Source organism: Lepisosteus platostomus, chromosome 8, assembly GCF_059453375.1.
Source record: "Lepisosteus platostomus isolate fLepPlt1 chromosome 8, fLepPlt1.hap1, whole genome shotgun sequence".
Taxonomy (NCBI): Eukaryota; Metazoa; Chordata; class Actinopteri; order Semionotiformes; family Lepisosteidae; genus Lepisosteus; species Lepisosteus platostomus.
Genome location: NC_142618.1, coordinates 61,412,762 through 61,440,666, shown reverse-complemented (window position 1 = coordinate 61,440,666; position 27,905 = coordinate 61,412,762). Strand labels below are relative to the sequence as shown.

Below are 27,905 nucleotides of genomic sequence, written 5' to 3'. Positions count from 1 at the left end.
CAACAGTATTTAAATGCATATGCACTTACAAGCACACTTTACTTTTTAATGTCCAATTTTAATGTTTTTTTTTTAAACATTCCATTTCGGTGGTCTTTGACGTCAAAAGTCATGAGACCTTCTGTTTGGAAATCTCCTGTCCAGGAACACCCACAGCCTGGTCTGTGATGACTTTGTAAATGTCTGGCCCGGATCCCTGTGGTGGTGATGGCAAAGGAGTTTCAGGAGTAGCTGAAAATAAGAGTTGTGCTGCATTATTAACTTGAGAGATGGCACAAAAGAAAACCTTCAGGTTCTCAGACTAAAACACCTTTTCCAAAGTCTGAGAAAACACTTTAAAACACTTACTTTCAGGAGCAAAATGGAAACATACATACAGTATATACTGGTCTAAAAATAGTATACATATTAATTCAATCATTTTACATTTTATTTTAAAATGTAATTGTATTTTCCAAAGACATTCTTTATGACAGTAACACTCACGTGAGGCAATCTCAAACCACAGCTGCCGGATTTACAGATCGGTTCACTTACCAATCTGTTCTGGATGCACAGGGGTGGGCAGTGTGCTTATTAGAACAGTCTGCCCAGTCAGGGGGTCCTGAGCGACGTGTGGATGGACAGGGTGGTGGAAGTGTGTGGGCTCTGCGGCTGTCCCTGCGCAAAGACAACCAGCACACCTGTTACTCTTAATCACGGAGATCCGAGCTTCTTGAGTACCAACAGAGCACTTGCACTGTGCAGGTTGCTCACACGTATGATGTTGCAATTGGCGTTGTAGGGCTTAAGTCAGCCGAAATGCCAGTAGGGGCACTTACACAGCATGCCACCCTTGAATGGGGAAATCGACTGCAGAACAAAAATTCAAACACAAACTCTTGAAAACAGCGCTTCACAGTGAATTTTGTTGTTTTATAACCGCATGCATCTGACTAGCTATGAAACTAGCTTCAACCACATGGTTCATTCGGCCATGTGGTTGAAGTCGAAACTTTGGCTTCTTTCTAGAAACTTGGTGAGCTTGGTGAGATCCATGGCTTAATTAACTACTAACTTCCACAAGGGCGAGATGTGTTGAATGACTTCCTTTCCGTTTGTACCCTTTCTTGTGTTCTTGCGAGAAAATGTCAAATTGGTCCAGTTCAGCCAGCACTGAGCTCATCTATAGTGCATTGTTAAGAAAGGAGTTTGAAAGAAAAGCCCACAGACACTCTGACCCACCAGGACCACGACTGGACACCCCTGCTCCTTTTAACTTAAAGTTGGTGTCCTTTAGTACCAGAAGGAGAGACGCATTTACTGATGTACGCTGACACATCAGAACCTTTGCTACATCTGCAGACACCCTCAAACATCCATGCAGACACATTAAGCAGTGTCAGAATTAATACATTTAATCCAGGGTCCTCTGCCTGTGATTAATTTTAGTCTTAAATACACATGCTTTTAATTTCTAAGATTTTAGCCCTTAGGTCAGCAGTTCTCAGTCCTGGTGACCCACATGCCTGTTAAGTTTTGCTCCCACCTGAGCCCTTCATTGACTTAAGAAAGATAAGATTAATTTGAAGAGTTTGTTCCCAGCTCTTAAACATGCTGGAACTACAAAACACTTACAAAATGAAAATGAAATAAAATCCCCAACCTGTGACTAGAAACAACATGCAAACATTCAGTTGAAGCTACTTCCTTATCAGGTAAGATAAGATAAGAACAGATAAGATCACTTTATTGGCCATTTACAATTTCTTGCATTAGGAATTTGTCTTTTCGTGTACCCCAGCTTGCTCTCCATGAGACACACAGACAGAGAGAGAAGCTTGGGGTCAGAGTGCAGGGTCAGATATTTATACGGCGCCCCTGGAGCAGCTGGGGTGAAGGGCCTTGCTCAGGGGCCCAACGGAGTAGGATTCCTCTGCCGGCCGCGGGATACAACCCGGCAACCTTCCAGCCACCGCCCCGTCCCAAGAAGGATTTCGGGCTCAGGTTCGACCAAATTGTGAACTCGGATCAGTGGATTCAAAGTCCAGAGTGCTAACCATTACACCACGGAACCGACAGCAACTAATAACAAGAGGTACGGCTTCAGTTGTCTAACGAAGGTGGGCTGGAATGGAAACCCGGTGGTGTGCGGGGCACCAGGACTGGGGACCGCGGCCCGAGAGCAACGCCTTCGAGGACTCGGCTCGTATCCCCGGACGTACCTCCCAGCAGCATCTCCTGCAGCAGGCTGTCGACCTTGGCCAGCCCGAAGAGCTTGATGAACTGCAGCTGCTCGACCATCTGCCAGGTGATGCTCTGCAGGGTGGGCAGCAGCAGGAGCAGCTCGCCGAACCGGCCGCGGGAGTCGTACTGCCGGTCGTTGATGTAGTCCTCCAGGCTCATCTGCACCTGGCAGCGCATGCTCTTGATCTTGGAGGGGTCCCCCAGGCTGCGGGCATCTGGGGGCGCAAGAGGAGACATGGGCGCAATCACAGGGAGTTGAAATAAAGATGTAAATGTTTGTGTTTTATTCAATTTACTTCTCAATTACATCTTATTGATAACTAGTGTGTGTGTATATAAATATACACACAGACATTACCTGGGTCAAAGAAAACAATTGCCTTCAGGGATGCATATTCATTGTCGTCAATCTGAATCTCCTGGAACGGTGTGACAAGCTCATCCAAAATCCTATTAGCTACTCTGCAGATTTCCGCTTCCGGACAATTCCGATGGATAATGTGGTCGTTACCTTGGGGAAGAAAAAAAAACTGTTTCTACTGAAACTTAAGATTATTACCTATGGAAACCAATGCTGGTGCATTTCACAGTGAAATGTTTCTTGAGCCGTACAAAACGTACTGCAATATCACAACACACTAAAAACATGAGGGGACCCCTGCATTCATCTGCTCAAGGTAATGCCTGTTAAAAAGGACCAATAACTTAATAAAGTCACTGGAGAAAGTATAAGTAACTGTGCTATTATTTATTGTTTATCTTGGGTGAGGTATGATAACCAAAACATTGGCAATCCTTTCAAGTAAATGAAATAAGGTTGCATGGCTTCTTGAGAAATTATTTTATAATCTCTTCACGGTAAATGATGTTTTTAATTCTTCTTGTTATCGTGGGTTTTAGCTTAGGTGACACAGACGGCCATTAGTTCCTATACCAGTGGCCATTTCTATTATTCTAACTGCAGATCATGAAAAAACACGCTCAAGCAAGGTTAGCTGAATGCACTTGTGTGACCAGACCAATGGAAAAAACCGCCGACAATTCAGTTTCAAGCTGTCTTATCGTCCTCAGATCAATCATTACAACATCGGGTACATGAGGGATCTGGGAGTTTAGACTTGAAGAGAAAACTTAAAAAACACAAGCTGTAACTGCAGGGCCACACGTACACACCTAGTACAGTAACCGAACACTTTACAGCCTGTAAAGTGGCATCAGATGTGTAACCACTAAGAATCACTTTTAGACACTTGGGCACTTTCAGATGGACACTCTACCAGATCATTAAGCATCAATACATGCTATGTAAGCATTGCAAAAGAATGCATGCTTTTGCATTTTTTTAATAGCTCTGGAGGACTAAACGGTTGAGTAGTGTTTTACCAAGCAAAAGGATGTCTTTGTAAGGCACTGATCTCTTGGCCACTCCCAGAATGAGATGCTCCCCGGCATGAGCCCGTAATAAACTCACCTGGAATTAGAAAGTGAGACTCAGACGAACTCTCACACCAGAATTACACTTTCATCCTGCTCTGACACTACAACACTAAAGCCAAACAACTAAGCTTTATCATCAACTACAGGGACAGCCACACTGAACCAAGATTTGCCCAGATTATAGCTGACAAATCCATACATTATTTTGTAAAATAAAATGTAGTTGTATTTACTATAACATAGCAAAAAGAAGATATACTAAAACACTTAACACTTAATACTATATAAAAGGATAAAATGCAAATAAATACAATTTGAAAATAAGATCTTAAAGTCCTATTTTTACTATGAAGACTGTGACTGAACATTAATAAGCACACAGCATGTTAGTTCATTACAAATACAATGTAATTAGGTGAGGTGATATTTGTAGCAACATTTCATTACAATCTTTGCTTACAAGGTAACATTCTGCCTCCATCAGCATTTTTAAAAAGCAGTTACAGGGCATTTACCTGTTGTAGAGTAACCAGCTGGAGTCTCAGCGCTAACAGATAATGCTCTGAAGTGTAAATGTGATGTTTGTAGATAGGTCATTAATTGACAGGAGTAGATAGGAGCCTAATTAACCAGATTTTCACTTTGTTCCCAAGAGCAAATATCATACCGCAAAACATGTTCAAAAAAGATGATTCACTTTGGCAGCATTAATTATACTGAAAAGGAGTAAAGATAACTTGCCTGATTTGTGGTCATTTACCATTGAATATTACATATTTTTAAATATTAAATCGTTAAAATGTGAAATATATATGAGACATTTAACCAAGGTCCTGACTAGTTGGTTATTAAAGATCCCATGATCATAAGAGTAGGTTTGTTAACCAGGGCGTTCTGGTTAAATTCCTCTCTGGGGGGAATGCAGAAACTAACCTCCCTAAAGTTCACTCTTAATACAACTGGGGGAGGTTTCTCTCTACTCCTCTTGCTCTGCTGTGGAAAAGTGAGGCAATGAATGGCACCTACCAAATCTCTGGTCTTAATTCTCAATGGCCTTTGCATTCTGAAACACCCACGTGTGTGATAAATGTGAGGGGAAAAAAGAATCAACACAGCGTAGTCATTTAAATACAGACGCCCACCATCTCCAACGACTAATCTATTAAGTGTTTGTTACACTAGGCTTATTTGACAACTGTGTTTTTCTGTGTGCATTAGACACTCCTTCATCTGTGTAAGCAGGAAATGACATATCTGTTGAATTACCAAGTTTAGCAAACAGAGGGCAAATCAATTTTTGATCCACCTTGGGGATATCTGGAACTCTGGGGTTCACCAATGAACTTATATTTTCTGTTCTCTTAAATTTGGTGTGGAAAACATACTGAATTTACAAAGCCCTGACTGTAAATTCAGGATACTAATGCTGGATGCGACTCCGGCAAATCTGTCCTTTTGAGCAGGCCTGTAGGACAAGAAATTCAGCTTTGAGGGATTGACCTTGAATACCTACTTTTTGAGATTAAGATGTACTGGAACGTCTAACTGAAAAATTAGATTCAATCTTAACCGAAGGACAGGAGCAGTCCATAAAAAGCACAGTTGCTTATAAACAGTTTTGCCAATTAATTGAGCTAAGCCTTGCAGATGTATTACGTACTAAATGCTGTTATAATGACTATACACTATGCATTATTTCTTAATTCCATATATAGATAGTCATGCAACATGAAACTGCTACTCTCATTACCGAAGCAATTTATCAAAATCACTGAAGAATTAGTGCAGAGAGGACCGAGTATGAATAAAGGTTATTAATATCATTTTAAATCGTTACCTGATCATCAAGTGGCAATTCACAGAAAGCTGGGATGTATTTAGCCCACTCTACCAGCACGAGCAGCTGCTGCTTCATAGAATCGCACACATCAGTGATGCTGGCAGTCTTCTTGGCTGATATATCTGTGGGAACTCCTGGGCTGGGCAAACTGATCTATCCAGAAACGGATATAGAGTTGAAATTACGTCACCATTCAGGAAAACACTCATTTTTTCACTGGCTGTTAAAGTTCCCAAAGCAACCTCCAATAAGTATTCAGGCGGATAATTGAAAAAAATTTAATGACGTTATTCATGCTTCAGTGGAGACTAATGGTCATGCAAATTAGCAGCTGTCATTTCACGACAAAGTCATTAATAATCTTAACATTCTGGGAAATGCGTTCCCTAAAAAAGGGGAATAAATAAACAGGTAAATTGTTGCCCTGCTCCCAATCATAAAGAGTATAATATTTTCACAGCTATCATTTAAAGCATATACTTTATGTACAGAAGGCTAGATTTGCAGCAGATACTGTATCTGGACAGATTTCTTTCCTCTTGGCTCAAGCTCTTTTCTTTTTCTGGTCAATCAAGGAGAACTAACCTGAAGTACGGGCACCTGTATTCACATTGGACACAGGTTTCTGTCCTAAGGCTTGGAAAAGCAACGAGTAAGCTGATGCCCTCCCGGCCTTCGAGGGGCCACAGGAAATAACAAACACCTCATTACTCAGAGATGTCCCAGTTGGGTGATGCTTGCAGACTTATTTGTCAGCAGGAAATGAGCACACATATCCCGATATCCGATAGTAAGACTTACAAGATCATCAAGCTAGAGGATCAATGCGGTTTTCTCCAGACGTCGGAGTCGAACTAAAATTTGGATTTTGAAAAGGGAAACTGTGCGTCTGGGAGCTGTGGCTGGCATCTGGCCTGGCAGGGGCTGATCACCGGTGCCCGTCTTACCTGCCGAGAGAGACTTTCCGCCTGCGTCAGCACAGTGATGGGCGGCAGGCTTTGGGCCTCGTACGCGTTTCTCCTGGAGCTGATGCGGTCTCTTTCGTTCTGTACGGCTGGAAGGCAAGCCAGCTGTTTTCATTTCTTGAAAACCAACAGGGCCCCGATTCACTGCCCGTGCACTGTTCTTTCATTTCTACTCAGTGAAGCTTACCCTCCCTAATGGGCAAATGGTCATTAGCACAGTGTTGTCTTAACACAAAACTAATCAGGAGAATTATCAGCTCCATTGAATGAGTAAGGGGTTTCCTTTGTCTTCTCTTTCTGTCTGCAGGTATGAATCGTGAACACTAAAAAGGAAATTATGTCACTGTTTATAAATAATTGATGCTCTACATACTGTAGTACTGGCTACAGCAGGTTTTTAGTTCTAAAGGCTCCGATACTGTATACTACAAGCCATGTCACTAAGTTGAAAAAGTAAAGCTAAAACACCAACAAAAGGCTTATTCTGTGTCATACCGAAGAATAAACAAGTTAAAAATAGAGTATAGGCTTTTAAAATTTAATTATTAGTAATTTCATTAGGACTGTTTAGTAGTTATTGTCAGTTTTCCATTTTCTTCTGTTGGCCATTACAAAAAGAAGTGCTTTATTATTATTAGTTCATCTTTAAGTGCCTTTCTCTTCTTCTTACATTAGACCAATAACATTGAACCATTTCCTCTCATTAGGTAGGGCCCAGCTGAGTTGCTGATGATAAATACCAGCTATGCAGAAAGAAAAAGTAAAACTTTAACCAGCAGTTATGTGGACAACACTATACAGGAATAAGAGGTGAGTGAGCAAACACATGATCATAAGTCATAAACTACAAAGCCAAGGTTATGCTTGCAATAAATAGCACACTGCCTGTATAATTCACATCATATTTCAAGCCAAACACTGCTTTTCGGGGGTAAAGGTTTTCTATGCTATAACTCCTTCCTGACAAAAAATAAATATCTATTACTTAAAAGAAAAGAGGATAATTTAAAACTATTACCTTCTTTCTTCATTCCTGCATGAAAACATTTATTCAGTCTGCAAGATCGACACTGATTTCTTTTGTCTTTGTCAATAACACATTGTCGATTGAACCTGAACAAAGGGAAAAAGAATAGCTTAGAGCTTAAATTCCTGTTCTAAAAGGTCACATAGGACTGGTCTTTAGAGATATACTTAGTACTTCTTAGATCTACTCACAGCACTCTTTATGAGAGCAATTATTCTATATGGTCCTTTCAGCCAGTGCTAATGGGTCACATAATTCTTTACATATGCAACAGACTCAAAACATCAATGAAGCAGTAGCTTAGAGAAACGTCTGTTTAAACAAAGTTCAAAACATTTATTACCCATCTCTATTTTTTATCCAATCCTAATCATATATTTAAAGCTAATCTAATTTACATAATCACCTCCTAAATTGCAAATATGATAAAACACGTATAGCAGTAACAGTAGTGGCAGTATCATTTTATTCCAAAAACATATTGGTCACTTTCAATTTGTGAAATCATCAGAAGCTCATGCAGGATAAGAATAATAATTCCTTACCACACATCAGCTCTCAGTGGAAAGGAGAACAGAGTGATGAACCCAATTCATAGATGGGGATTATTAGGAGGTAAGGACCAATGGGAAATTTGGCCAGGACGCCGGGGTTACACCCCTACTCTTTTCGAGAAATGTCCTGGGATTTTTAATGACCACAGAGAATCAGGACCTCGGTTTTACATCTCATCAGCGGGATGGCGCCTTTTCTCAGTCTAGTGTCCCCGTCACAGACCGCAGGGTGAGCGCCCCCTGCTGGCCCCACTAACACCCGTTCCAGCACAAACCTTAGCTTTCCCAAAGAGGTGTGAGCCTGGTACTGGTGCTGCTGCCAGTTGTGAGTTGCAGGGTGATATGATACTTATTGTCTTTATGAAATAAAACTATGTTCATTATTTAGTGCCTGAAAAAACACCAAAAAGCACCACAAATTTCCTTTAGGTCCAAACTAACTTTAAAGCTCCTTCTACACCACTTCTATAGCAATTCCAGAAAGGGTCTTCAATAATGTTATGATCATTTATTTGATTACATTCAACAACCTCTTCCAACATGTGTGGATTTGATAAAAGTCAGTTGTTTTTTTTCCCCATCCGGTGCACACTGACAGTTTCAGGTCAGAGTGCTGAGAATCGTGTGATTTTAGGACGTTGTGTACAGGACACTGTGATCGAGGCTGTAGAATGCCTGCCCTATGTTTTGGATCTGAACCCCTGTGAATAGTTTGAGGGGTACCTTAACGTGAAAGTGACACAGTCAAAACAAAGTTCCAAAAAGTGAAATATTGTTCAATATGCAATTTGAACAAAAGTGGTAACAGACAAGAAGAGGCCACTTTGCGCACCTAACTCATGGAGTAGCTAGGACCCGTTCTCTTTCAGCCTCTTTATGAAGGGTATCAGCTTCAGGAACACCACAGGGAAGGTTGCTCTATGCCCCTACCACCGTTTGCATAAAGATGACCTTCTTTTCTTGGTCGTAAACACACTACTACATAGCTTCTACTTGTGTTGTGTGGAGAAAATGAAATACATGCTTCCACTTCAGACTCTTAGCCAAATGATGAAATGGCTCTGCATCACTGCTTGCTATACAAGTCCCACAGTGCTGGATCCTGAGTTTGGCCACTTTTGTTTACTGACAGAGAAGGATATGGAACTTAAACAGATGTGATAGAAGTTAACTTTTTTAGGATTCGGGCAGGATATGTTCTTTGACCTGAATTTTTTTTTTCACATTTGTGCTGTGGGCATGATTTCCAAAAACCTTGACAGACGATCCAGGCAGTTGTATCTTTAACCTTAATGAATTGATTTTTCATTCACACACAGGGTGATTTTATTAGGCAAGAGCCTTACAGTGCTTACAGAGAATAGCAAATCAATAGAAGGGACCTTGGTTATCTAGGTCTGGCACCAAATTCTATGAGCAGAATATTTCATTCTTCAAAAGTTATCCTTAAATATCCTACAGGAGTGCCAGTTAAATCTCAGAGGTCCACACATTTGATCCCAAAAAACAGTTTGTGAGCCAGTAAAGGTCTTTGGTCAATATTGGCAAAATGTTATCTACAATTTTTTTTTAAAAAGGCTATAAAATATTTCAAACCTGAAACACGATTTACAGGCCGAAAACAATTGTGACAAGACAGAAAGAAATACAAGTCACGATGCAAGACCGTGCTTATGAAGCAAGCCCGGCTGTGCTCAGTGACAGCTCTGCACGGATGCAGCGCAGAGCGAGCTGGCTGCGCCGGAGGTACCTGCACGAGTAAACGTGTCTCTTCCGGATGCTTCTTCTGAAAAAGCCCTTGCACCCGTCGCAGCTCGACGCCCCGTAGTGCTTCCCCGTGGCTCGGTCCCCGCAGATGGAGCAGAGCGAGCTCAGGCCGCTCTCGGGCGTGTCCATGGCCGCGGGTTCGACAGGAACGGGGTCTGGGGAGGAAGGGGGGAGGGGAGTTAGAGAAGAAAACCGGCGGTGGGGACCCCAGCGCAGCGCCGCGCACGGGTTCGGGCACAACTCATTCTGCACCACCTGCCGCCCGGCAGCACCACTTGCAACTCTTCGCAACACCGAGCAGCAGAGCGGCCAGGCTCAGCACCCGTATGCTTCAACAAAGTTCCCGAACACTTCAAATGCCAAAGAATAACTGGACATTCACAGAAGGCGTCTCCCGGCTCCCTGCACTGGCACAGGACAAACTTGAAAGACAGGGTGTTTAAACGCGCGCTTAAACAGCTGATTAACGAACACAAGAGTCAGGGCACCTCTGGGAGTGATCCAATTAAAACAGGGGTAGGCACATCGCAAGTCCACTCCCAGCCACACCGTGCTGCCAGGATTAATTATTATTTGATTGCTAATTTTGTCAGCTGCGGTCTCACCAGCAGGCTAATGAGCGGTTTGGCTTTGGCAGAGAATTCTTATGTGCGGTGGACTCGCACATTTTTCTGACTGTGCAGTGTCGCTGTTTACACAGAAGAAGATCACTCCAGCTGTTCAGCGAACCTCTGAAACACAGCTAATTTCATTCAACGATTTATTTAATTACTACTCAATTGCCGTGTCTAGTACAAGTGTTTTTGGAGCCACGGAGTTGCATTTTAAAGAAACGGACAAATGCGAAACTGACACCAGCATATAGTACAGCGCAAAAACATACAGCTCCCAGACCTACATCGTGCTTAAACAACTCACCAGTGGTCACAATTAATGGGAACTGACATCCTGCAAAGAAAAACTATACATAACCACATACTGTACTTTGCTTATGCAAATATATACTGTATATATATCCATTTCAAAAGGAAATATAACATTGGAAATGTTACATTGTCCATTACTGACACTTCAGCTGTCTTTAAAAAAAGTGTCAAATTTCCCTCCTCCATCAGGAGGGTGCAGCCAGGGAGTTTCTAAAACATGAGCTAATTCTGACAGAAGAGACAAGTGAAAGTCTGGGACAAACCAGAAGCAACAATTCCGACTGCTGATCTGCTCTTGATCGGGAAGGGAAAGTTATAAGAGACACTGCAAGGAAAGTGGATCCGAATTCAGCTCAAAATCAGCAGACACAGTGAAATAGGAGGCTATACAAATGAAAGTAACTCAGCTAAAAGGAGCAAAACAATCAGAACAAAAGCCAGTTTTATTGCCTGAAAGTCCAAGGCTCATCGTTTCCTAATCAGCAGTCGCAGTCGATTTCAATTCTACCTTCATGTCTGCCCACATCAGAGGGAAGGAGAAAGCCACGAAGAGGCGGCTTTGAGAAGCCGGCATCACGGCTGAACCTCGACTGTGTTTCAGAACGGGCCATCACCGTCGAGGAGAGCAGCGCGCAGGGTCAACCAAGCCCCGCAATTCCCAGTGAAAGGGAAACACCATGCAAGATGCAAATCAGGCACCGCCTGTTAACCCCAAACCGAACCCACTGCTGACTGGTTTTGTTTAAACTCTGACAAACTCTGAATGAGAGCTTTTAAGAGGGCCCATTAGAAATATGTTTGCATCTTTCACCCCATAGTATACACTGAGGTAGGTGTGGATTCATTCAGGTCCTTGACCCACTAGGTAAGAAGGTAGGTTAGGTCCCTTTTTCAGGTCATAAAGGCCCATGGGGGAATGGGGGGCAAGGGCCACCATTTTTCTCAACCCTCCGACACTGGAGGTGGAGGTGATGTGGTCAGCATCACGCTCCGGCCGGCCTGTTAGCCCCAGGAGGATTAACCCCCCGTACTCATTTGGAAAGAACCAGGGACCTTCCGGTCAGGAGCTAGACGCCCTTGTCTGAACTACCAATGGCTCCCCTTGACCCACGACCGCTGCAGACTTCCTCCAGCTGGTAATACCTTTTCATCAAGCAGGGCACAGCAAGCCTCTGTCAGACCGAGAGCTTCCAACTAGCAGCACCATCAGAACTTTCTACGGGCAAGTGGGTCGAAGTTTTGCTTTCACTGGTTTTTTCCCAGTTATGCATTTCCAGTTGTTCCCTTAATTTGTACATCTGGACAAAGCAAAAATGGTCAATTTAGAAATGGGGATCTGCCAGTGTTATCAATCAGACAGGTAAAGGAGATTGCAACTGTTCTGACACTTGTTAAATCTGGTGTTCCTCAGGGCTCAATACTGGGCCCCCACTTTTCAGCATTTACATGTTTCCACTTGGTCAGCTGTTAGGATCACGTGGTCTAAATGATAATTTCTATGATGAGGATACTCAAATCTACATCCATACCAAACCTGACACTGATGTGGTTGTCTCTGCTGTCTCTAAGGTTATCTCTGACATACTGTAAATACCTGGATGACTCAAAAATTCCTTCACCTGAACTGTAACTAGAGTGAAGTCATGCTTCTTGGCACAACCTATTAACTATGTACTGTAAAACCAATGCTGTAACCCTGTCTGTGGATGGTACAGATGGTACTGTACTGAAGTTTCAATCAAAATTTAAGAACTAGGGAGTAATATCTGATCCAGGCTTGACGTTTGTCCCACATCATATTGTCAAAAACATCATCATGTTGTCGCTAAATGTTGCTGAAAAACTTGGTCAACACTTTTATTTTTTCTCATATTGATCTAAATCCAAATTGAACGAGCTGCAGTATGTCCAGAATTCATCAGACAGAATGCTGACCAGGTCTAGTGCAAGTGATCATGTGACTCCTGAGTCCCTGCACAGGGCCTGCTTCTCCTACACCAACTCTATCCCTAAAGACATCAGAGTATCACCTTCACTGTGCTTCTTTCTTCCAAGGGCCTTTACTTAACTGGTTCTGTGAGCCCCTTGGCTTAAATGTCTACTGTATTCTATACCCCCATCTACTATCACCTTTCAATGTGTTTTTTGTTGTTCTGTAAAGCACATTGAGAAGCCACATTTAAAGGCTCTATATAGAAATTATTATTATTATTCTGTGGGTTTGTTCATTTATAATAAAAAGAGATGTAAAACAACTGTAATATTGTTTTTTTACAATTTAAACTAACACTATGTAAAATATCGGTTTTTGTTAATATTACTAAACAAATTTGAGCATTAAAACCTACAAAAGATGTCCTAGAAGAAATATGAGAAATGTACTGCAGTACTGTTAAAGAACCGAAAGTTAATTTTTTAACCCTGTTAAATAATAAGAATTGAACTTTGCTAAACATTAGCCTGAGGCTGATAGGATAAGAAATTGCTGATTAAAGTTGTGGAGAATGATTTAACCAAAACCTTTTGTTTTTTGAAAATGTAAATTATGCCCGCATAATTCCTCACTTCTGTTACATAACTAGATCGATGCCAGTATTATCACTTATCAATATAAAGCCATAATTTAAAATATTTTAGGAAGGCCGGTCAAAGTAGGAACTTCCTTTATACTGGAAAATAAAATTAAGTTAATTGTGTTTGTGTTGGAGTTTCATTGTACGTAAGACCCTACGTGTGTTTATAACACTTATTATCTTTATAAATTTTATTATCTTGAAACAAGACCATCATCTTGCACAATATTAAAGAACAATGGAAATAATTAATGGAAATCATTTTCTTTTCTTTTTTCTTTCAAAACACATCAAATTTATTTATTAATGAAACCTGCTGCAAGGTAACAATTCCCTCCATTATAGCTCTACTGTTTGTTTCATCACCACCCTCCTCAGCATAAATATCCACAGATGTTTACTTTGGTTAATGAATTCACTCTTACAATAACTGCAGTGCACTGTACTCTGAACACAAATGGAGATTTAAGGATCTGCTGTCGTTCCTGCAAAAAAAGACGGTTTTGTTGGCTTTCTGCTCGTAAAGAAAGGTAGGACACCTTACCTGTATCTCCGTACAGCACATGCGTATTTTCAAACTCAAGTGTCGTGTAGTCTGGATCCAACCCTTCGCTGTAATTTGGTACATCCATGTCCAAAAGGGATTCAGACAGTGTCATTCTTTCAAGGAGCCTGAGAAGTTCCTTTGCCCTCTGAGTGATGAGCACGTCTTGGTTACTCTTTTACACATGGTCTGTAAAATGCTAACCTAGGGTTACATTTCTCACTACCTGCCCGACTGTCCCTTGTGATGAAATGGGAGGAGTCCTGCAAAAGTGATTCTCGGTTTCCTCGCGTCACACGGTCTTTACTCCAAGCACAGAAACGCTGACAAGTATCCCGTCTGATTTTCAAAAATAAACACACTGTCTCAGGCCACTTTTGGTGGACTTACAAAGGAAATTCTGTGCCATGCACTTCCAAGTCTTTTAAAGCCATACAATAAAAAGACACCTTGCTTGTTTCTTGTGAAATGAGAGAAAAAAAGCAAAATGTTTGCACAGCACTTCACATAACATACTCAAATACTGCAAATGGAGGTTATAAATACATCGCACACAAGGAAACAAGCCAGGAAAAAAAACAGCTGCCATCTTTTACACGAGCACCATATTCAGTGAATATTACTGCTAAAACTATACACAGGCTGTATCACTTTTACTGAACATACTATTACAGCTACTATGGACAAAAACAAGAGCAATAACAACAATGATGAAACTGTAGCTACAGTATCTTCTCATAAGCATTCTTTCCTTGTTCCCTTCATTGGCAGCTTGACCTGGGGCAATATTATGTGCCATGAGGTAGTTGAACTGCTGAGATTCTGTGCACCAATGTGCCCTGTCGGGTCATGAATGATTGAATCCTCACAGGAGACGGGCATCTGAAGCACTTCACTGTTCTGCATCGCATGTCCCACGTGTGCCCAATTATTTTGCTTCCTTGTTTTTGAGAGCGAAACCCCTAACCCACCCTCCAGAGGAATCACCACCTGTCAGTCCGCTTGGATCTCAGACACAGCTCTTGCAACACCACAGCAGGGACGAGAACTTCACATGCTGACCCAGAGGACCAGTGGCACAGAACCCCGTAGCTCGGCTCCCCAGACACCGGAGAGCTTTGCCACGCCATCACTGGAAAACTCAGCGCTCTCCTGGTTCCAAGGGGGTGGCATCACCTCCTGCAACAGGGCTCACAGCCAAGCAAGCACTGCTACGCCTGCTCTGCAAGCCATCTCCCTTTTACCAGCACTGTCAGCCTCACCGCGCCTACAGCACTGGGGAGCGGTGCGACTCTCGCCGATCAGCCTGAAAGCTCACGGGCGCTCATCAAGGCACAGAGTCACTACCTGTGATGGGCAGAGAGCAGCCTGGCCAGCTGGGCACCTGGAGATTCTCTGGGGGACGGGGATCCTGGTTACACCTGGGCCAGTGACGAAGCCCAGAGGCTAACTGGTCAGGGAGAGACTACAGGGGCTCATCTCACTCAGGAGACCATTTCTGTCTTAGTTTCATGTGTAAATGGATCCTTGCTTCAGCTGCGGCCTCAAAGACTCCTAGTACCATAACTGGGCACTATTGCCTTAAATATCACCCAAAATTATGCACAAGCAATTACAGTCTTTATCTTATCTGTACCGATATTATGTGCCTCAGCACTGAAATGTAATCTAGGCATATATAACACAGCAAGGAAAGGGACAACCCAAGCCAATCTGCAGGGATTTCTGAAATCACATTCCAAGATCATATCCATTTCCTTATTCCTGGCTCTCCTTGAACATCCAGGAGAAGTGTAATAAAGATAATGACACTGCTACAGTGAGAACATCTGTATAGTTATTTTTACACTCACGTAATTTTTTTTTTCTCCAATTTATCCCAACACTAAGCACACAAGCACAGCTGGTTCCTAGCAAAAGTGACCAAATTCTGCAAAACTGTATAATTCCAAGGAAATCATGTCACTGAAAATTCAAAACAGGTTTGTAAAATAAGTCAAAGGTCTATCAAGAAGGAAGAGTTACATGTTATTATGATGCTTAACCACAAAAACAATTAATCAAAGAAAATACATTTTAAAAATAACACTGAGGACCTTAGGAGAACATAATGTTGACAGTCTTAGATCTCTCGTCCCACCTGAGAGACAAAATCCTGAACTTTATTTCACTGCCCTGTGTGTGAAACGCTGTACATTTCCCCTTGCCCCTTCAGTCACTCCCTCAAGCATCTGGACCCTGTGGCCTGAGCAGAGACCAGGAATGGCAGGTGTTTGGTAGGGTCCACTTTGCACAGGTTGCGTTCCATGTTACAAATACCCTCAGGGCTTCCCAGGATTGCTGCTGGGAGCAGGACAGGGCTGATCTCTGACAATTGAAGTGAACCTGAACACTGAAGGAAGCCGTCCAGAGCAGAGCCTGGTCTTAGGGAGCTAAGTGTGGCTGTGAATAGGCTGCAAAACGAGCAGTTAATAAAGGACAGTTCTTCTGAAAATAAGACTTTCTTGCCTGTAATATGTTTTGCAATGCCATTATAATATCTCTCTCCTGGCATTCGACAGGACACACAGCAATCCAGCATGTTCTGACTTAAGGCCACAATTCAAGTATAGTGTGTGAGTCTCATGTCACTCTTAAGCACAGGGACTGAACCCAACAACTGTATTTCACCATTGTGTATTGTTTATAAGACCAAACCAAAATGGTCCTCAAAGGAAGAGAAAGGGAACTAATCAAAAATCGTCAGCAAAAAAATTGCTTAAGGGAACACCACTGGATTTCCCAGGGTTGAAAATGTGAGCGGTCATGAGCAATGCCCTCCAACAGGGCTTCTGCTCTCTGCCTGCCTTAGTCTAAGTGCAGCAACTCCCCTTGCTCTTGCACAGAAGCTCCCAGCCCTTTATATCTACACCTGTCTCTCAGAGTGCACTTCTCGCCCTGAATCTGAGACACATCCATCAACACATTGTGTAACTGCTCTGAGTCATCAGCTGACATTCTGTGCCGTCAGTGATTACTCACAAGATATCCCCACATCCCACATGAACACTGCTGAAGAATTCTGATTTTGGGATCAGGCAGACTGATCTTCACAATTATCTTGCGGTGCTCACATTCTCAAAACTTATTTGGATTCTATTAATCAATCCAACTAAGACTTACAGGACAAAGTTCTACTGACACCAAAGTCTTTAATAGTATGGAGGGAGAATGCTCCCTTTTTAAACAAAAAACATTTCTTTTGTTTAAAGAAGTAAAAAAAACATTAAAATAACACAAAAAGCTACATTCCTACAAATATGGAAGATGTATAGGTTAATTTCACACTGTAAAACAGAAGAAACAATTTTCCACTGTTGAGCTCTTCTGTACAGTAGGTGCTCACTCTTACTGTAAATGCCCAGTAAATGTCAAAGCTGTTGTGAATATCGCACTGCCATGTGGTCATCTGTTTCTCAAAGCTTCTGGAGGTCACCTCAATTGCAACTAGGTATAGAAGCAGGCTACACACAGATGCAAGCCAGTCAGTATCATTAATCATGATGGGGAAAGTCAAGAAAATTCACAGGAAAAAGGCAAAAAGTTATTAACTTCCACAGGTTGGGTGAAGGCTATAAAAAGAATTCCATGACAATGTAAAAAGACATGCATTTGCCAAACAGTAACTAATAGATTCCTGAGTCGAATTGGACAGCACAATTCAGCTACACGAAAAACAAGATCAGCTGCTGGACCGTTCCACCCAGAAGTATGATTAGCAGAGGAAGAGGAAGCTTGTATGACAATGTCACCCCTTTTGTGAAGAGTAGGAATAGACCATTTCCATTAAAGGAATGTGTTATATCCTCTTTTCCCAGGACCTTTGTTAGAATTGAGGAACAAAGCTAAGCACGACCAAGCTAAGCACGTCTCCAAATCTGTTGCCGAATGGCTAAGGGAGCAGAAGGGCAAAGCTCTTGACTGGGCATCAATCTCCAGACCTCAGCCCAACAGCACAGCTGAGGTGGGAACTCCAGAAAGCCAATCACCACTGTAACCCATGTCATCCAAGAGCTGGGGAGGAGAGGGAAAATACCCCTACTGGGAACTGCTTGTATATTTAATATATAACATAGAAGGGCTCCAGAAAGCTCCTACCCTGTTCTTAAAGCCAAAGAAGGATTAATGAGACATTGACTGCTGGGGTGTGGATGATTACAAACATGGTACATTGAGAAAAAAAATGCAATTATTTTGGACAATGTTTTTGCAGTAGTGGCCTCTGCACAGATATTCTTCACACCCCGACTTCAACACTTGATTATCTCGATTTTACTCAAGATGACAATTCTGCACTTAGAATGCCTCTGTCAGCCTAACCCAGCAGTCTTCATTTGGAGCTACAGAAAGCAACAAACTATGTACAGTGTACTTTTTAAAATTAAATTTTGGTATTAGAGATTAACAGTGTGACTGGATGTTAACGGTGAACTGCAATGCTATTTTTTGGGGTTAGAGTGAAATGGCATCGATGAGTGCGTTTCAAACTACAGTGAAAGTAAAATTTACACAGTAACATGTAAAACGTACAATGTACATCACAAAGTAGATAACATTTCCAAATGGGCAGCACCATGCTGCCGTCGTCGTCTGAGATTCAGAATGAGGCAACAAAACTTCCGGTGACTTGAAGCGGCCCCATTACATTGTAATACAATGTAAACAAGCGGACTTGTGAATTAATCTCTTTTCATCCAATAGAAATATTGCTCTTGACTTTGAGACGGTTTGTCCGACACATACAACTCACTTGTTAATTCTGCAAGCAGATCACGTTGGAACATTTTTGCTGCACAACCTGAACTTAATTTACTCGTGCCTTGCAGTACATTAGTCATCGCAGTGAATAGTGAGCAGGAAGGGACACTTCATGTCGCATGTTGTTACTATTTCATCTCTGTGTGTATTAAACATTTCACATGAAGGTGCATTTCAGCTGTGATATTAGACTTGATTGGAAGACTGTGATTTAGGTATAATGGAAGCATTAAAAAGGGCATATTTTAACTTTTTGTAGGGGCACATGATATGGTTATGCTAACCTGTGATAAACGTGATGGTGCAAATATGTAAATACTAATACAAACACTGCAGTAACTCACTATATAAGTTAAATATCAAAAACATAATTTGTTAATGCTTAGTAAATCAACTTAAACCCACTGTTTAACATTATGGAAGCTTGATGATGCGCTATCACTTCGAACCAAACCTTGAAATATAAAACACAAATTCAGCTTGAGTCCTGCTGAAGTACCAAAGGGATGCAGATTGGAGATAAATTTCCTTTAGTCACCGAGAGACACAAACACCCACACCCGCCCCCTAGGTTGTGAGGCTAAGGTATTAAAAATACTGTTTTGAAAAAGTGAAATAAGAAAGTTTAACTTTCTGAATACACATTTCTGTAGTCACGTTTGCAACAGCTGAGTAAGGAAAGCAGAGAGCAGCCATGTGACTTGGAAACACTTCCTATACCTTTCAGAGACAATGAGAACATAATGCTCACGTTTCAATGTCGCTGCGCGCACTTTTTATTTTTATTTACTATTTGCCAAACCGGGACATACAGTGCATATGTCCATCGGCTTTATTATTTAGGTAATTTACTGTTGGGGAATTTTAAAATTCATGCACTGGCCTCCCCCGTCACCTGACCTCAAGCCTGCTGACGAGTTCTGGGGTGAGCTTCACAGCTAGACGGCAGACAGAAGAAATGCCCAAGGAAACCTCCAGGGAAATCATTAGAACAGAGTAAGCAAAAATATATGGAATGGAGATCTGCGTGACAGAAAACCTAGAATATGTGCGGTTTTAATGAGAAACCTGTGCAGTAAAATGTCAGCAAAATACATCTTCTGCATTTCCCCCTGTAGAGAAGTAATATATTTTGAGTTGAGACAATAGCATATGCAGATTCTGTCTCCACAAGTTAATTTCAATACATTTCCAGGCTTTCCCTGATTTTTGAGAGCAAGAGGGCGGAAGGTAAATGTCTGTATGAATATAATGAGTTCATATAAACATCACAGTACATATTTCATTTTGCTATTATTTCATGTGAGTCTTCCACACAATACTGCAAGGAAAAGCATCGATCCAGCTGAATGAATCCCCTGTTTAAATCAACCCTGCTTCAGTCAGGACAGATGTTCCTTCCTCCCCTTCCCTGAGGTTCTTTATTCAGGCTTTCCATCTCTCCGAGTGCTCCTGCCAGGCCAGCCGGTGACACTCTCCCTCCCTCTGTATCCCCTACTCCATCTGCAGGTGCACCCCGCCTTTTCTCTCTCTGCACCCCGCAGGACACATCTCCTGCCTCCTGCTGCGGATCCCATCTCCATCTCCCTTCTTTCCCTGGACTGTCGCATTTCCTCCCACCTCCCTCCTGCTGCATGCCCCACCCGCTGACCTCACTTCCTCTTTATCCTCCCGCTGCAGCCAGCCCACACACACAATCTCTGGGTTCTTTCGCTCGACTCCATCACCCACTTCTGCAACTTTAAAACGTTGCCCAAACTGCTTTAACAATTGGAACTCTTGTGAGCCAGCTTGAATAAAGATGTCGGCCGCAGTCAACAGTCGTATTTCGTTTTCCCGGTGGGAAAGGGTCAAACCACACTCCCGGCCAGCAGCTGAAGCTTTCCTTCACTGGACATGTAAAGGAACTGAACATTTATAGTCCTGAATAGAGAAGACTGTGAGGGAACCTACACTGTAACACAAGTGTTCAAAATGTTCAGAAGCACTGTCATCCAAAAAGGACTAGTGAGCAGGAAGGGCCGCCTCACGTCGGAATAGCTTCTGATTCTGGTTCTCTTTCCATACTCATCCTTCTTGATCTCAGTGCTGCCTTTGACACTGTTGACCATAACATCTTACTTTCTCGTCTCGAGACTGTGTTTGGAGTCTCTGACACTGCCCTCAAATGGTTTAAGTCTTACCTCACTGATCGCTGTCACTTTGTCTCTCTCAATGGGTACAGGTCTGAAATTGGTCTTGTCAAGTCTGGTGTCCCCCAGGGCTCAATACTGGGCCCCTTGCTCTTCAGCATTTACATGTTCCCACTTGGTCAGCTTTTAAGATCACATGGCCTCAGCTTTCATTTTTAGCTGACGATACTCAAATATACATCCATACCAAACCCGACACTGATGTGGCTGTCTCTATTCTATCTAATTGCATCTCTGACATAAAAATGTGGATGACTCAAAACTTCCTTCATCTTAACTGTGACAAGACTGAAGTCATGCTTATTGGTACCCCCCATCAACTTCGTAAAGTCAGTCCTGTAACCCTGTCTGTAGATGGCTCTGTACTTGAGCTTCAATCAAAATTGAAAAACCTTGGGGTTATATTCGATTCTGGCTTAACATTCGACCCACATGTACAGCATACTGTCAAAACATCTTTTTTTCACCTTAGAAATATCGCAAGACTACGCCCTATGCTATCATTAACTGTGGCTGAAAAGCTGATCAACATACTTGTATTCTCTCGAATTGACAACTGCAGCGCTCTACTCCCTGGGGTATCTAAATCTACTCTGAACAAGCTGCAGTATGTCCAAAATTCAGCAGCCAGAATCCTGACCAGGTCTAGTGCAAGTGTTCACATTTCTCCTATCCTGGAGTCCTTGCACTGGCTTCCGGTCAAATTCCGCGTTGACTTTAAAATCCTCATGCTCACCTATAAGGCTTTACATGGCTTGGCACCTCAGTACTTGTCTGAACTTTTATCGCCCTACTCCCCACCTCGCAACCTCCGCTCTTCAAATTCTGCCCTCCTTACTGTCCCCCAAGCCCGTCTACATTGTATGGGCGACAGGGCCTTCTCCTGTTATGCCTACAAGCTCTGGAACTCTTTGCCCAAGGATATCAGAGAATCACCTTCTCTAAACTCCTTCAAATCCAGACTCAAAACCTTCCTCTTCAGAAAAGCCTTTACTTAACTGGTTCCATTCTTCACCCCTCTGCTCTTCTTAATACCACCTTCCACGGTCTCCTCTATTGTTATTGTTGTATTGTTGTAATTATAATTGTGTCCTATCTTGTGAAATCTTCTTATTTATTGTTGTAGTCTTCTTATTTATTGTTATTGTCATCCTGTAAAGCGCTTTGAGAAGCCACCTTTAAAGGCGCTATATAAAATAAAGTTTATTATTATTATTATTATTATTATTATTATTATTATTATTATTATTAATTCTCGCGCAGTCTCGACAGCATGGCGACTTACAGTACTTTCTCAAAGTTTACAATTTTGTGTTTAATTCAGAAATCTGTCAAATTTACCATTACTGTCAATGGATTTATTTTGTTACGGAGATTTAATAACCAGCCTGAGAAACTGGGACTCCCTGTAAATGGAGCAGTTTTCAGTCGTCTCCAGGTGTTTTTCTAGTTTCCATGGCCATGTTTGAAGTTTATTTGTAAACCAGGAACTCCATTTACAGGAAGCAGAGTAGCTTAGGATCCTCTAGAGCACATTTATTTTAAATAGTTAAGAACTAGTTGATCTGACCGAATGAATTATCACTGGTGATATAAAGCCTACTGTGATGAGAACATAAGAACAGTTATAAACAAGAGGCCATTCAGCCAACTTGCTCTATTGACTGCAACAAGTTTATTGATCCAGATTGTTCCTGGAGAATACCAGTGAATCAACTTTGACAATATGGGTATGTGGCTTGTTTGTGAATACCCACCACCCTTTGTGCAAGAAAGGGCTTCTTGATTTCAGATCTAATTACACTTTCTCCTATATTTCTTCAGAGTCATGTTTTTGTTTTCAGTGTTGATCCTGAAGAAAATCTCTAGGCTGACTTTGCCAGTATCTTTCAGGGTTATAAATAAAATGCTTGTTCAGGTCTCCTGCTAATCTACTCTGATACTGCTGCCCCTCCTAACAGGCCATGATTTCCTTCACTTTTCTAGCACAGTTCCATGCTCAGTCTGCAGGTGCCTGCTAGAGCAATAAAAATTAAATCTTATGAGTGAAGTGCAATAAAGTGATCATATAGCAAGCTGTTTATTTAGTTTTGCTCCTTAATGACAGAGATGGAGACCTTCGTACCTGGTGATACCTGGAATTAGAAACCATTTCAGCCAGCAATCTTGTGCTATAATTATGTTGTTGCTGAAGCCACTGAGTGTTCATGATTAACACACGAAAATGGCCTAGAAAGCTATTACCACATATACTGCAACACTGCAAAATACATATTTTACCAGTTTGAAATCTCTGTTCCCCCAGGTCATTTTTACTGTGAGGTCTTTTAGGAGATCTTTACAGCAAATTAATTTAAACGTGTGATTATAAAATGCACTTAAAGAACTGTATTAATCTCAGATTAGGTTTTGTCTAATTAAGAAGCCGCTAGTTTACAATCATATTGTTTGCAATCAGTACACCGCTTTCAAAATGTGTTCAAAGCTAAAGAATACATGTGAATAATTATTTTTTTAAATATCATTTCTCCATACAAACTGGACCTTTTCCCATACATGACTAAGCAGTCTGGCTGTTGTGGGTTCACCAAGAGAACCCCTCCAAAGAAGGCTCCACAGCTGAAACATTGTGTTTTCTTTCTTCTCTTTTCAGCAGGGAATAAACCTTAACTTGTTCCTTTGCAGCCTACGCATGCTGACGCAGCTCCCTACTTGAACTACTAAGCAGCTTTCATGTGTATAAAAGAGGTAACACCTCAGTCATTTACGAGCAATTTTCCTCACATTGCACTTTAAATTAAAGATCATCCTTGCTGTCCAAACATCTCTGGCCCAAACCTGGTCAAGTGAAGACGTCACAGTTTCAATAACAAGCATGTCCGCCAATTGCAGCAATAGCACCTTGGCAAGATGGGCTTGGATCTGACTGTGGGAAATGGCACTCAGGTACTCTGGCGAACTGCTCCAGCTCTGCTATGAACTGTGATTGCCCTCACAGAGTACAAACCAGCAGAGCAGGGTTCCAGAGATGGTAATTGGGATTTAAATCTTGATTCATCACGAAAAAACTTTGAATCGGATTGTGGTGGACCAACAGGGATTTTTTTTTTATTCTCTAGACACCTCTGAACAGTCCTGGCATGCCAATCCTGCTTCATTTAGGAAGCGCTTCCTAGTTCTGTGTGCTTGGGCAACTGCAAAGGTGCATCTCCTGATGATCATGGGCAGGTGTTTTTCAGGTGTGCGCTTTGTTATATCTGGTCCCAGTGACTTTCTACCTTCCTCAAATTGAAGCCGGTTGATCTGCATGTTGCAAACTCCCGCAGAACTGAAGAGCCTACCTGTGTGTGTCCAAGGATCTAATTCCTCCCGACCTCTGCCAGTCATGGTTTGCAAAGACACAAAAACGTTTCATGTTCAAGATACTTTGTTGTTTTCTTGCTTTTAAATCTCTGACCAAATAAAATAAATAAACTCTCAAAAATGTGAGAAACTCTGAAAATAAAACGTGTTAGGTCCAGGAAGAAAAATAACTCCATCCCTAGCTCATTATAATCAGAAATTCCCAGAATGCATTACTTTTTTTATATATAAAAATGTTATATATAACATTAGAACAGCATACAGTACGTTTTTGGTCAATGGGTTCTGAAAACATTACTGCTGTTCTGGAATCTGACCAGAGAAGAATTGTAAAGACTCTTTTTAGTCTTGAACAGATACAAAAATGTAAAATCTTGAAAGTTACTGAGAAAGTCCACCCAGCAGACTTCTTCAGAATCAACAGTGAAACATGAGCCAGAGGGCACAGGAGGGAACTGCGTGGAGGAGCACTGAACATCCAGTACAGGAGCCACTTCTTTCCTGAAGGGGCTGTGGGAGTCCCAGCTACCAAGCCCTTGTGTTGAAGCCAAAACGCTGACTCTTTGAGGAACCAGCTGGATGAGATCCTTGGATCAATTTGCTACTGTGAACCAAACAACTGAGATGGGCTGAAAGGCCTCCTCTCGTTTGCAAATACTATTCTATATGATGTTGTTTGAGTATATTGTACAATTCTGGCATTACATCCCCGGACTGAAGTCCTTTTTACTACAATTTTACTATATATCCCCATTCAGTATAGTCTCAAAGCAATTCTTACAGCACTCAAAGAGACCCTGCAAGAACATTTGTCTTAGTGAAGACTAACTGACACAACAATAAAAACAGTATAGGAAATGCAACTTCACATGCTTTCCTGACTCTACCATCAATTTCTGTTTATGAAAATCCCCACTCGGTACAAAATCTGCTGCCTTGTATAATATCTGGCACAATCTTGGAACTTCAAAACTACAGTGACAGTGCTTTTCTAGCTATATATAATTTTTCTGCATGGATAATCTTTCTGCAGAAAATGTATGTTGAGAAAAACAATAACTTATAGGCATGTTTTCCCAAAATTGAAAAAAATCCAATCCTGCAAGGATATGCAAGCTTACTATCTTCTCAAGCGCAGCTGAAACAATGTACTGCACGGTACACTGAAAAACACTTCATACACGAGAAACAGAACACAAATGACTAAAAAATAACAACAAATAACTAAAAAAGCTTTGCAGCAAGAAAAACAGACATTTGCATTGAGTGAGTGAATATACTGTACAGGTGATTTCAGATTATTTTTTACTGTGCTGAAGGTAATGGATGTTCAGCAAACAGAGATACCATATCTGTTTTATTAGTATGCACAACACCCACTCAGTGCACTGCTATTTCTACACAGGAAAAAGCTGCCTTGAAATTATTTAGGCCCCATTCATGCAGTTTTTCATTGCCACAACATAGAGGAGATCTATTTCTGGAACTATGATTGAGCCCTCTGTACTTCATAGCTGGTAACACAGTTCAACAGGTTCACTGTAATCTTTGATTTTGGGATCTCATTTGAATTAGTTTTCTTTTCTCAGTCATATGTTCCTAGAAAATCCAGATAAACTTCAATTTCATTTTCAAGATTGAGAAAGGTGCCCCTCATTATATATCAGATGAGGGTAAAAGTGTTACAGAGTTACAGTTCTGGGAGAGGGGTGTTGAAGTTGTAAATGCATTTTTAATTCTGTCCTTTTCAGCAACAAGTGGTGAATATATTTCTTAAATAAATTAAGCAGCATTTTATTAGTATTTAGCAACATCTCACATATAATCAAAGTATAGGTTTTACCTTACCACATCTATTCAGCAAATGATTCATAAACCTTTCATATTAAACTGCTATGTAATGAAAAGCACATTCAGTCTATAGACAGTTACTGAAAACTAATATATTTTTCCTTCCTTTGGCACACAGTCAATATCATACATTGAAATGTAGTCCAACAGGAGACGTGCCCATCCAGACTTTTTTTGTATGGGAAAAAAAACAATTCCCTCATATCTGTAGAAACCAATGAGCTTTGTAAAACAGATCCACTTTGGAGACAAGTAGAAATGCTTGCATTTATATTGGGCTTTTCACCCCAATGGATCCCATAGAACTTTCCACACAGGAGAAGACCCACTTCATCCACCACCAAAGGGCGCAGTGACAGCCATGCTGGAGGAGGGAGAAACTGGACATCGGTAGGCAAATTCTGGGCCAGAGAAAGAACTCCACCTATTGGTCCACTGACATCACTTTAAGTAGCAGCCTGATTTCCTTAGTAGCTCTCCCTTCCCATAACTGACAAGGTCCGGCTTCTGAGAATCAGGCCACAAGCTTCCAGGAACTTGTTCTTTGACACATTTTTTCGTGCAGCTCTTTCCCGAGCCAATCCACAGCTGTATTACTGTAGCTGCACGTACTGTAAGTGTTTGCAAATTCACCCTGGCCTCACCGGTATGAATTATGGTGCCCGGTCTGTATCTACAGGATCTAGACGATAGGATTTTGCCATTCATGAGTTTTTAAATGTTTCACTTCCTGCATTAAAATGCAAGGCCCTAATTAATGGGATTTAGAATGCAACACCTGAATTAGACAACTAACCTTCAAGAAGATTAATCTGCCCTCACTTACAAACAAGATCACTGGGATACAGGCTGTGGCTCCCTAACTTTCTTATCCTAACTGAGAACACAAATACCAACAATGATCGTCCTACATGGTGCAAAAACAAAAGATCTCAATGTCTGAACATGACCACCCGAGCGTTATTGTTCGCAGGACACGTACAGTAGCTTAATATGAAAAGCGCGCTGTGTGATAAATTGAGCCGGAGAAAAAAACAAGTGATTCAATAATATACCGGCCGTCACTAGTTGAAAAACAAAAGCTATTATAGAGCTAATCTCGGAAGTAAACGGCAGTGTATCCAGACGTCATCAAGGTTCTGCAGATACACCTGAAAGGAGTGCTTGTTTACTGACCTGTTTAGCTGAACTTTCCGTCCCCACGCCACGTGACACACCCACGAAGGTATTTCTAGGGCTTATTATGCCTGTGCGCTTTCATTTTTAAAATAAATGGAGCCTAACCCTATCGTCCCGCATTTAAACCTACGCCCTCCCCCCAAAAAACTATATGTACTCTAGTTTTAGAGGGGCATCTTGCGCCATTAAAGTTTTTTTTTTCTCTTTTCAAAACAGAAACAAACGGCTCGACGATTGTACCTTGTTTAAAGTCACTGGCTCTGCGCTCGCTCGGCATGGGTCATTCCTCTTCAGTGTGATTGAGATCTTCCACACTGCTGCCTACCCGCCTGAGGTGGGTCCCAGACCTTCTCTCGCAGTGAGGTTTTTAGGTCGAGACTTTACCATATGGTATACAATTCTATGATAGAGACCCACTCGGTGGCGTCAGGGGGTGCCTGTCATTAAATCGATTTACTAAACAAACTGAAACTTGGGTGTGGATGTTAAACAGTAACTAGCTCCAATAAAAAAAGAGAGAAGAAAAAAACTTAAAAGCTTTGTCAACTGTATCTTGAAAAGGTATCTTTAAATCACATAGATTTGGAAGTTAAATCACCTTTTTCGTTATGTTATGAATTAAAAATCTGAATAATAAAATCAAACAGGAATTAACGTGGCCAGT

General features: G+C 41.6%; 1 protein-coding gene across 3 annotated transcripts; it reads right to left on the bottom strand.

Annotated features, from left to right (window-relative positions):
• Window positions 1-27,704, bottom strand: hnf4g (hepatocyte nuclear factor 4, gamma). Of its 3 annotated transcripts, none has more exons than XM_088644206.1 (10): window positions 27,482-27,704; window positions 9,800-9,971; window positions 7,487-7,581; window positions 6,451-6,557; window positions 5,501-5,656; window positions 3,610-3,697; window positions 2,585-2,737; window positions 2,205-2,441; window positions 538-660; window positions 1-231 (listed from the first exon to the last, which is right to left on the bottom strand). In XM_088644206.1, exons 1-10 carry the CDS (start codon window positions 27,516-27,518, stop codon window positions 110-112), a joined length of 1,290 nt encoding a protein of 429 aa, XP_088500332.1. In that variant the 5' UTR covers window positions 27,519-27,704; the 3' UTR covers window positions 1-109. The 3 variants fall into 3 exon arrangements, with proteins under 3 accessions (XP_088500332.1, XP_088500333.1, XP_088500331.1); XM_088644207.1 differs by lacking the exon at window positions 27,482-27,704 and adding an exon at window positions 27,239-27,384; XM_088644205.1 differs by lacking the exon at window positions 27,482-27,704 and adding an exon at window positions 13,860-14,169.
• Window positions 27,705-27,905: the final 201 nt, after the last annotated feature.